This window comes from Stomoxys calcitrans, chromosome 3, assembly GCF_963082655.1.
Source record: "Stomoxys calcitrans chromosome 3, idStoCalc2.1, whole genome shotgun sequence".
Classification (NCBI taxonomy): Eukaryota; Metazoa; Arthropoda; class Insecta; order Diptera; family Muscidae; genus Stomoxys; species Stomoxys calcitrans.
The window spans coordinates 29,972,423-29,984,092 of NC_081554.1; the positions used below are offsets into that span (position 1 = coordinate 29,972,423).

General features: G+C 38.4%; 2 protein-coding genes across 2 annotated transcripts; both read left to right on the forward strand.

The window, feature by feature from the left end:
• Positions 1 to 1,156: 1,156 nt before the first annotated feature.
• LOC106096311 (lectin subunit alpha) lies at positions 1,157 to 2,588 on the forward strand. The gene is made up of 3 exons (XM_013263997.2): positions 1,157 to 1,279; positions 1,339 to 1,450; positions 1,516 to 2,588. The coding sequence occupies exons 1-3, from the start codon at positions 1,157 to 1,159 to the stop codon at positions 2,586 to 2,588; spliced, it is 1,308 nt and encodes a 435-aa protein (XP_013119451.2).
• A 5,446-nt stretch (positions 2,589 to 8,034) lies between these two features.
• LOC106096341 (lectin subunit alpha) lies at positions 8,035 to 11,357 on the forward strand. The gene is made up of 3 exons (XM_013264041.2): positions 8,035 to 8,364; positions 8,423 to 8,534; positions 8,596 to 11,357. The coding sequence occupies exons 1-3, from the start codon at positions 8,242 to 8,244 to the stop codon at positions 9,699 to 9,701; spliced, it is 1,341 nt and encodes a 446-aa protein (XP_013119495.2). The 5' UTR covers positions 8,035 to 8,241; the 3' UTR covers positions 9,702 to 11,357.
• The last annotated feature ends 313 nt before the right edge of the window (positions 11,358 to 11,670 follow it).

Genomic DNA, 11,670 nt, shown 5'->3' on the forward strand with positions numbered 1-11,670 from the left:
TCCCAAGTGGTAGCTTTGAAAAATGATTTTGAATGTAGATCATCAATACATAACACAAAATACGGGCTCAAATTTGATATCTGTTCTATGGCCAAGTTTTTCAGGGACGTCTCACCACATAAACTCCCCCTAAACCACACATATATACTGACTATAGCAATATTTAGCTCAAATGTGGTTTTTGGCAGTAGAGTGTGAACCTCACTCCAAAAAACACCGCCATACCGGACATGTTTACTGACCAAAGCAATATAAGGCTCAAATGAAAGAAATTTGGGAGTAGAACAATAATATGATATCTACATCCAAACAAAATTTTTTTCCAGACCGTGCCAGTATAGGGCTTAGATAAAATAAAAGAGTGAAAGAAGGTGCCGCGGAGCAGGCCCTGTTCAGCTAGTCTCCTATATATTTGAAAAATACATTCAAAGTACTTACCAAATGCGATCCATGTTGGAGGATATAAAAGATTCAGCCCGCAGAACTTAACGAGCTTTTACTTGTTGCTGATAAAAAGTTGTAAGCTTGATAAAGGGGTTGGTTGATAGTATATAAGTTCCGGGACGGTAATGACAAATCTTCTCTTTAAATGAATCACTAAAAAGCCCATAACAATGGTCTTGGGATAGGTCAGTACCTGATAATGACTGCAAGTACTAGTATTTTAATCAAAAACAAACTTTTGAAAACAATTCACAACGCTAAATGCGTACACCAATAATTTTAACATTGTTGAAACAATAACAAACATAAATAGAAGAAATTCTTCTCTGCTCTGACGTTATATTTATAATTCTTGGAATATATTATTATAAACATTTAATTACGATTCTTTTGAACACATTGGCATTTCCATTGTGCAGTTTCATCTGAACATGGCTTATCTCTTAAAGCGGCACTGAACTGTTTATTTGATTTTGAATTTTTGGCAAATTCTTTTAAAACACGATTTTATTGAACCTCGATATTGATTTGAGTAAATAATAAGAATTCCAAGAAATTTGATTAAGATGCGGATGTTTCATTACAAAACAAGCTGTAAATAACTTCCAGTCAAATATCGTATCTGAGATTACATAAAACAAGCTTTAGCTCTTACGAATCCCTATAAAAAGTTAAGTTCCATTCATGGGGTGAATACATTGAAGTAGGAACAATGAAACGCACTGGAGTGCTCTTTACAGCTGTTGTTACCATATTGGTGTTACCTTCAGCAAGGGCAGGCGAATTTAGTAGCAGCGATGAAGGAGATATATTTTACATACAATCGGAACATGCGGTAATTAAGAAATTAATAAATTTATTTTAGAAATTCCAAATCAAATTTTCCTATTACAGTTCAATTGGCAGCAGGCTAAGCAAGAATGCAACAAAAGGAATATGGCTTTGGTTACCATCAATTCGGAGATAAAGAAATTGCTAGTTCAAAAAATAATCAACTCTCTTAATTGTAAGATATCTTTGCTGGCTTGTATTCAGTATTCATTCGTTTAATTTAGTTAATTTGTTCCACAGTGACTGACCATTTGGGATTTTGGATGGGTGCTCATAGGAACGAAGCTGGAGACAATTTTGAATGGATATCAAGAAATGAGGCTTTCCATTACACCAACTGGCAAAAGGGTGAACCCAACAATGCTGTAAATTCGGAACACTGTGGCATGTTTTATGCAGACACCACGAACTGGAATGATTTTGTATGCTCCAGGCTCCTAGGATTTGTATGTGAAGAAAATGCCTTAGCAGAACAAAATACAGAAGAAGTTTCAGCATTGACTAAATATCAAAGGGAAAATACCGAACTTCCTTCAATGCTAGAAAACGAACTAAGATCCTTGTTTAAATCCTTCGCAATACTAAGGCAGAAGTGGGAATATTCCCATGCATTTACAAAAACCGAAGAAATATCAAAGTTTAAAAACTCTCTGAGAGAACTGATTAAAGAGCTAAGTGACATTTCGGATGAATATAATCCTGATGAGATTAAAGTACAAACAAAATCATCTATGATTCTTGAAATGGAGTTGCAGAAATATCAAAAAGAATTAAAAGAGTTAAAGGAAACCACAGACAAACGTCTGCGAAAGACCCAGAATGATTTGGATTGTCTGTCAAGACTTCATAAAATACTCAGAACTCGATTTAATGAAAAGAGCAATGAACTTGAAAATCTAAAGTCAGTCCATGATCAACAAATGAAGGAGCAACAGAAAAAGTTAGACCTTCTAAAAGAAACTTCTGTAAAACAATTGCAAGTTATAAGAGAACAACAAGAGAAGTTAAATGCTTCAATAACTTCATCGTGCCAACTTGAAAGTGATAAACTTTTAAATGAGATCAATGAGGAATTGATTATAGTTCAAAGAAAACAAAATCAACTTTTAGCTGCGTTACAAAAGAACAAAATAGTTCAAACTCCATTTTCGCCAAGCGAATCATCTAGTGCGGAACATATCTCGCCTCCTTCAACATCCAGTCCATTTGAGACTAATACATTGAAGAATAATGAACAAAAGTTGAAGGTTGTAAAGAAACTTAATGGTATGATTGGAAATCCATTGTATACATTTTTTTATGAAGCCTTATGAGATGTCTTGAAGAGGCATAACGTAAAACAGTATTTCTCTTATACATAAAATTGAATTTGTGTTTGTTTGATCCGTATAGACTCAAAAACGGCTAAACCGATTACCTTGAAATTTTCACAGATTGTGTAGGTTGGTCTGGAAGGAAACATAGGCTATATAATTTTTTGATATCGGAAGGGGGGCGGACCCTCCCTCTTACCCCTAAAGTACTACCCAAAAATAAAAGTGGACCGATTGGGACAATATGGGACTTAAATGAAAGGTATTCAGAAGAAGAATACGAATTTCATATTATTAATTGGGTCCAAGTAACTGGGGGGCCGCCCCAACACCAAAAACCCCCAATATAGGTTTTTTGGACGATCATGCCAATATGAGACTCAAATGAATGGTATTCGGGAGTAGATTGCTAATATGGTCAGGAAGGAGAAATAGTCATTATAATTTGTTGATTTCGGAAGGGGGCGGACCCTGCCCCATTACCCAAAAACCCAAGGAAGGAATCATAGACTATATAATTTTTTGATATCGGATGGTGGCGGTCCCTCCCCCCTTACCCCAACAACGCCATACAAAAATAAAAGTGGACCGATAGGCACAATATGGGTTTCAAATAAAAGGTATTGGAGAATAGAAAACGAATATTGTGTTAAAAGTATCCAGTGGGCATCCTCAAACCAAATACGACGTTCAACATGGGCCTCAAATGAAAAGTATTCGACAGTAGATTACAAATATAGCATAAAAAATTAGGTCTAAGTAATGGGAGGCCGCCCCACCCGCAAGTACTCACAAATGAGCATATTAGCCGACCATGTCTATGTGGGACTCAAATGAAATGTATATATTTGGGAGCAGATTACAAATATGATATTAAAATTTGCGTTCAAGTGTTCAGCGTTATAGGCGGACATAGGCTACAGTGGCATGATTTCGATATACACATTCAGGGCGAAGTGTCCCAACCCTAAAGAGATATTAGAGAGTTAAAGAAGGCGCAGCGGAGCTGTCCCGGTTCGGCTAGTTAAATAATAAAATAGAAAGAAATATTGTGATTAATTATATGACGAAAGAAAGAGTTGAAGCAGCATGTGTCAAATTTGAAAATGTTCAGTAGGGTTTGTCGATTGTAAGCTATTGAAGTTTATTAACAAAATGCATGCTCTTTAAGAGAGGTGTAAAATGCGCTGAATTGTCTTTAGCGACGAAGTTCAGTTTTAACTATATGGGATAGTCTTTATTGAGTTCCTTGGAACTAGGGTGTTTTATAGTCTTACCAACTGTCGTAGCGTATTTCAGGCGAAGATCTGAGTGGTTCTGAAGATGCCGGAGTTAATATCGATACAGGATCAGCTGCCTGGTCGGACTTTCTCGTTTATGGGAAGTACTAAAAAGCTTTGAAGGATCCCTGACCATCAGGAGTTGGCAGAGAAGGTGACAACTTTCGAGCTAAACCAAAATTTATCACTGATGAGTGATGCTCGTGGTACTGAATCAATTAACTCTCCAGTATACTTGACTTTCAACTGTGACCACGCAAATGGGGCGTGAGCCGAAGCAGTGGGTTGTTAGGGTGTGGAACAAGAAGTAAAGTCGGACTGCTGATAGGAGTTCTGACAGATCATTAAAACGTCAGATCTTTGTCGTCTCGCTGGACCCAGGAGGAAGAAAATTTCTGTAGGGTTTTAGGTGATAAAGATGTGTTGGAGACGGTCGAACACCTTTTGTTTCTCCTCACCATCGCGGGGGGGAGGAGACGGCGCATGATATTTAATGAACATCTTGCTATGATAACCTCTAGACACTCTTTCTTTACTCTTCGTCTTGGTCTTAACCGGGTCATCAGTGTCCAAAGACTAACCTGCACGGGGAACCATTAGATGAAAACTATGTATAGTAGCTCTTTATCACGGTCTGAAGTGGATGATTAATGCTATCCAGGTATCGTAGTGTTTTGAAATTTTCCTTAACAATTGATCTCTTGCGTACGACAGTGCGGTTTAAATCATGTACGAGGTCTGATCAAAACACAAAAAAATTGCGCGAGTTACGTATGTTCAATATTCGAATTTTTTATGCCATCACTGAAGGATGGGGGAATATTCATTTTGTCGTTCAGCTTGCAACATCGAATATCCATTTCCGACCCTATGAAATATATATATATTCATGATAGTCGCAAAAATCTAAGACGATCTAGCCATGTCCGTCCGTCTTTCCATCGAAATCACTCTAGGTTAGGTTAGGTTGAAAAGTGGGTGCAGATATTAATCCGCCCCATGCCACTATGGACATACACCTAAGCCATTAATCGGCTTGTTGTGCGCTCTAAAAACTCAAAAGTAACCTCGAAAAAGAAAATTTTAAGTTGGGAATTCCGTCATACTAACAAAAGTCTTAATTGTTTTTCATAGCACTCCCCTAAATTGGTTCATGTTTGGTATTGTGTCCCCACCTAAGTATCGGTGTCTTTTAGTTTCGAACGCTGGGCAATGACATAGGAAATGCTTCAACGTCTCATCAACTTCCACACAAGCCCTACACATGCTATCACTTGCCGCACCGATTTTGCATAAGTGAGCTCCTATTCCTATGTGTCCCATTATGATTCTAAAAGCTATACTGACCTCCTGCTTACTTTCTTTCAGTAGCCTCGTTCTCTCACGATCCGGATCACCCCATAAGATTTTCGTCGTCCTACCGATTGTTTCGCATAGTGTTACACGCGCGTTCGTCGCCCACACCCTCAACTAGATCTGCGTCGACCCGAAAGGCTTCGGGTTAACAAAGTTTATTGGCGGCTGCCCTCTAGCCTTCACTGCCAAATCGTCTGCCCTTTCATTCCCCCTTACTCCGTTATGGAGTAAGTAGAGATACTGAGCTGAAACTTTGCACAGATTCTTGTTTTGTCCATAGACAGGTTAAGTTCGAAGATGGGCTATATCGGAGTATAACTTGATATAACCCCCATACAGACCGATCTGCCGATTTAAAGTCTTAGGCCCATAAAATCCACATTTATTATCCGATTTTGCTGAAATTTGGGACAGTGAGTTGTGTTAGGCCCTTTGACATCGTTTTCTTCAATTTGGCTCAAATCGGTCCAGATTTGGATATAGCTGCTATATAGACCGATCCTCCGATTAAGGGTATTAGGCCCATAAAAGCCACATTTATTATCCGACTTTGCTGAAATTTGGGACAGTGATTTATGTTAGGCCACTCGACATCGCTCTTCAGTTTGGCCCAGATAGGTTCAGATTTGGATATAGCTGCCATATGGACCGGTATCTCGATTTAAAGTCCTGGATCCATAAAAGGCGCATTTATTATAAAATTTCGCCGAAATTCGACTCCTTGATTTATGTTAGGTTTTTCGATATTCGTGCCCTATATGGTTAAGATTGGTCTGCTGCCAAAAAGATCAATATTTTGATCTACAAAATTTAACAGTGACTTGTATTTATCAGAACACTCAATGTCTGTGCCAAATTTGGTCCAAATCGGACCATATTTCGATATGGCTGCTATGGGTGCATAAATTATGAATTTCTCACAGGATTATGAAGAAAGGTGATTTACATATATACCCGAGGTGGCGGGAATCTAAAGTTTGGCCCTGCCGATTATTTTGATCTCAACAAGTCATACCGGTTTATCGGAGGGCCTATATCACCATTGGGCTGAAGAAGTCAAATCCGGGGATTGGTTTACATGGCACTATGTCTGTTTATAGACCGATTCGGATCATACTTGGTATATAAGATGAAAGTCATAACTAAAGCCTTTGTTTAAAATTTTAGCCAAATCGGATATATATTGAGGCTTCTTAGGGCTCAAGAAGTCAAATCCGAGGATAGGTTTTTATGGGGTTATATCTGTTTATAGACCGCTACGGATTATACTTGGCGTGGATGGTGAAAGTCATAACACAAGTCTTTAGGGTGTAAATTGAGGTTTCTTAGGGCTCAAAAAGTCAAATCCGTGGATCAGTTTATATGGGGGCTACTTCTGTTTATAGACCGATTCAAATAATACTCTGCATGGATGTTGGAAGTCATAACTCTTATCTTTGTTCCAAATTTCAGCCAAATCGAATGAAAATTGAGGCTTCTAGGGGCTCAAGAAGTCAAATCCGGAGATCGATTTATATGGGGGCTATATTTATTTTCAAACCCATTCCTCTTATACTTGGCATGGATGGTGAAAGTCATAATATAAGTCTTTGTTCAAAATTTCAGCCAAATCGAATAAAAATTGAGGCTTCTAGGGGCTGAAGAATTCAAATCGGGGTATCGGTTTATAGGGGAGCTATATCCAAATCTGAACCGATATGACCCATTTGTTATCTTCAACGAAAGTATCTGAAGAAGTATCTGTTCAAAATTTCTGGCTCTACGCGTTCCACAGTTGTCGTGATTTCGACAGACGGACGGACATGGCTCAGAACGTCGAGATCCAGAATATAAATATGGGGTTGCAGATCAATATTTCTAGGCATTACAAACGGGATGACTACATAAGTATGGCCCCATCCTATGGTGGTGGGTAAAAAAGGTTAGTCATATTTTGGAGTGCTCTTCGATGTTGTACTATTCAAAAAAAAATGGTTCAAAGAAACTGTATGAAGTTTTATGTAATTATTGATCAGACCTCGAATACAAGACCAGCTCTGTTTATAAGTTGGAATAGAATGTACGACGTCAAGGAGGTGAAGGACGGTGAGGAGGTGAAGAACGGAAGGATGTGAAGGACGATGAGGAGGTGATGGGCGGTTGAAGCGATGTGACGGAGTATGGATGAGGAGTTAGTAGACTGCATGGAAAAGGTTGGTGAGTTATAGGCTGCTGTACCATGTTGAAGTCTTCCGAAGCTGGTTGTGTAACTGTTAAGGTGGTAGTTCTTGTTGATTTTGATGTTTTTCACACGATGTCGATGCTTTTCCTTATGAATATCAGAATGTATGCAGTGTTGTGTTGATGTTTCCATCTGGTACTACAGGAGCCCCTGGAACTTCGCTTCCAGCACGGCTATGGTAGGGCCCCAGTTGGGAGCAACGGTGCTTGTTTACCCCCAGTTGGGAGGAATGTTGCTTCACAGCACATTTTACTAAGCGATTGATAAATTTAGCTTACTTGTAACAAATGTTCATAGAATGCATTGTGGTGGGTTTTCAATTCCTATATCATTTACTTAGGGCAACTGAAAATAAACCTCTAAACCACTAATGACGACATCAGTGACATATTTATACCAACGCAGCTATTGCTTTGACATTGCATGACTTACAGTTCTTGAAATTAATCAGGCAAGACGGACGTTAATTGTTGCGATTTTGATGTGAGACAGCGCTTTGGCTCATTTGCATGCAATGAGGGCTTATCTCTATCGCCTCTTTTCAGATTTTTTTGGGGAATTTCAGTGAAATGAGGTTCTACAGAAGTTTGTTTCCGACCTGTATAAATAAAATACGAATTTCCCAAACAAGGCATTAACTTTGACTTGTGGAGAGATAAGAATTGTTCATCATAATAAGCGCTGCAAATAATAAGCATCATATTTTGAGAATTTAATTCATTAATTTAAGTTTCTTCAAGAAATTGGTATAAAAGCTTTTTTCAGTCCTAAGTGAGACAACATTTATAAAGAAACAATGAATCAGAAAGGTGTGTATTTGGCAGTATTCGCCATTTTCTTAGTATTGCCTTTTGGAAAGGCTGGTGAATTTTATAAAACAGAGGATGGTACTCCATTGTACATCGAATCTGAGCTTAAGGTAATTATGAGAGAAATTATAAAAATTCAACTGAAAACTTAATACCAATTTATTACAGTTCAATTGGGATCAGGCCAATGAAGAATGTGCTCAACGCAAAATGGCTTTGGTAACAGTTAATAGTGAGAGCAGAAAGTTACAGCTGCAGCCTGTAATAGAATCACTAAAATGTAAGCATTGCTTTAATAGCAACTACATATCATTTATTCATCTTTCATTTCTTTTCTTCAGTAACCGATCACTTGGGATTTTGGATGGGTGCCCACAAAAATGAAGCTGAAGACAGTTTCGAATGGATCATTAATCACCAGCTTTTCGATTACACCAATTGGCAAGCAGGCGAACCAAATAATGCTTTGCAATTGGAACACTGCGGAATGTTTTATACAGGCACTTTAAAATGGAACGACTTCATATGTTCCAGATATCTGGGATTTATATGCGAAGGCAAGCCTAATGCCTCAGAGGAGGAGGAGGAAGAGGAAGAATTGGAGCCGAAAGCTTTAATTAAAGATGATTACTTCTCTTTGAAGCTGCAGGATGAATTGAATGCAGTGGTGGAAGCTACATCAGCATTGAAGAGCAAGTATCTGCTAGTTTCTGGTATGATTGCAACAGATACGCTAGCGCCAAAGTTGGAAAATCCTTTGAGGAAAGTTATCGAAGAGTTGAATAGCATTTTGCAAGAACAAAATGTTGATGAGATGCAAGAAGAACAAAAATCTAAGCAGACCTTGGAAATGCAATTAAGACTATATCAAAAGGAATTGCAACAACTAAAGGAAACTCGCGACAGACGTCTACGAAAAACTCAATACGAGTTATATTCACTATCAAAACTCTATGAAAAAATGGATAAAGAATTAGACAAGAAGGATGAAGAAATTCAGACCTTAAGACAAAACCATGATCAACAAATGATGGAACAGCAAACAGATTTGAAAACACTGAAAAGAATAGTCCAAGAACAATCACTGCAATTGCAGCAGCATGATAACATTTTGAAATCTTCATTGACAGCTGCCTGCGACTGTGAAAGCAATGACATTTTGAATGAGATAAATGAGGATCTCAATAATGTACAAAGAAAGCAGAACCAACTTTATAGTCTTCTAAAGAACCCGAGTAGGGTCCCCGAGCAAATGTCAATGAACGATATGTCTGAAGATTCCTACATGTCCAATTCGATTTATAGTCCATTTCCAAGTAATTATGTAAAGATTAACCAAGACAAGCTTAAAGCCATGAAGAGAACTAAGGATATGTTGGCAAATCCTTTGTATACAATCGTTATGAACTATTATGATGGTCAGAATCAGCCATTTAGACAATTATAAGTAGTAGAGAGTTATAGATATGTATAAGACTATGGACTGTTATAAAGATTATCATTATTAAAGATTTTATTATAAGTAAACAATATTGTTTTGTGTAAATTAAGAGTAGGTTAGGTTAGGTAAGAGTTACAATTCCATTGAGGTACCACAGTAACGACAGGTCAAGGCCTTTGATGGGAATTCGAACATGCTAACAACTTGGCAACTCCTTCGGGCTACTAGGCTTGCTGGCTGTGGACCATGCCACAGGTCTTACTATTCTGTCTGCTCAAACGACTCATGACCAGCCTTAGAAAGGTGTCATATAAAGTAGAAATTGCTGAATGAACCAAGTGAGAATTCCATTTAAATTACCTCAAGAAAAACCCTGGATGACCGGGGAGATTCCCAACAATGGGAAAGAGGTTCGCAGACTTTATGACAGAGAACGTTGTAAAAGAGCGGTCGCTTATTGGAATGTGTATTACACATGGGTCAAGGAATACAATAAGATATCAGAGTGGCAAAACGCGTGTGCTGAAAGCTTTTCTGCGAATAAGTCGATTGCGTTTATGACGCCGCTGGGATGAAAAAGTTTTTCTCAAAATCTCATGTCCGAACTAAAACGTTAGTAGACGACATGGGAGTGAACGTTAGTAGACGACATGGGAGTGAGAGCAGAGACAACGGAGGACATGTTAAGGCTTTTGATGAAAACGCAATTTCCATAGGAAAGGATGAGACTCACGGATACACCTGAATCTTGGAATAATGAGGTGGATTGAAGGCTTATGTTAAAGGAAGCCTTGAGGAGCTGTCAACCATTTAAGTAACTCGTACTTGATGGAATATTTCCGGTGTTACTACCGCAGAAGGGCGACTATTTGGCGTAAAATCTGGTTACTATTGTCACAGCGTGCCTAAGACTTGCATGTGCTCTGAAAGCCTGGCAGGAGGCAAGGATGGTATTTATGCCCAAGCCCGACAAGGCAAGTTATCCGACACCAAAAGCCTACAGACCTATAATACTTACGTTCTTTCTACTCAAAATCATGGAACCTATTGTGGATACCATGATAAAAAGTAGAACATCCAGCGAACTGTTCAAATACAAACTGCATGTCTAAGTCAAGGGAAAGTCGTGGGAGACTGCCCTGCACGAGGATGTGCATAAAATAGAAGAATCGTTCGATGCCAAGGCATACATATTGACGGTATCCATTGGCATCGAGAGGGCTTTTAGCAATGTGCAGACCGACACACTGATCCAATGCTTAAACCAGTACCAGCTGGACCGGGTCCTTAGAGACTGGATAAACCATATGCTAAAGAACAGGTGCATACATTGTGGTTCCATGACATGATGCAATATAGGGACATTTTTTCACCACTTCTATGAGTAACCACCATAAATAACCTTTTAGGGATGTTGAGTGGCGAGGGATTTGAACCCGTCTGCAACACAGACTTTATTATAATACTTCTAAATGGTAAGGCTCCCAATGCAAATATGGAAAAAAACACCAAATAATTTAATTCCGCCCACTTTGACCATTGCTGATTTACTATGCTTTACTCGTACTTGACTTTTTCCCTTTCGTCAATTTGAAATCAAGCATAAAAATTGCATTTGTATGGTAAATGTTTTTTTTTTTTTATTTACGATATTTAATTTGCAATTTTTCGTCAACAAGACTGAAATTCACAAAAACATGCAGGATACTCAAAGGACCTATCCACTCGACCAACGGACCATTCAATCGCATTCATTCACTCCAAGTTTGGACGTTTGTTGCTTGTCTGCTGATAAGTCGTGCGTATGTTAACAAATATTGTCAATAAAAATTGAATTGTTATTCGAGTATATGCGCTTTCGAATTTCTATTGTAGTTCTAGGGTGGAGAACTCTGCTCACACAATTCTTGCCATACGTTTTGTTGATCCTTTCTTTGTTGTGCAAAATGTAGTGGGGGTATGAGCAAATGTTGTT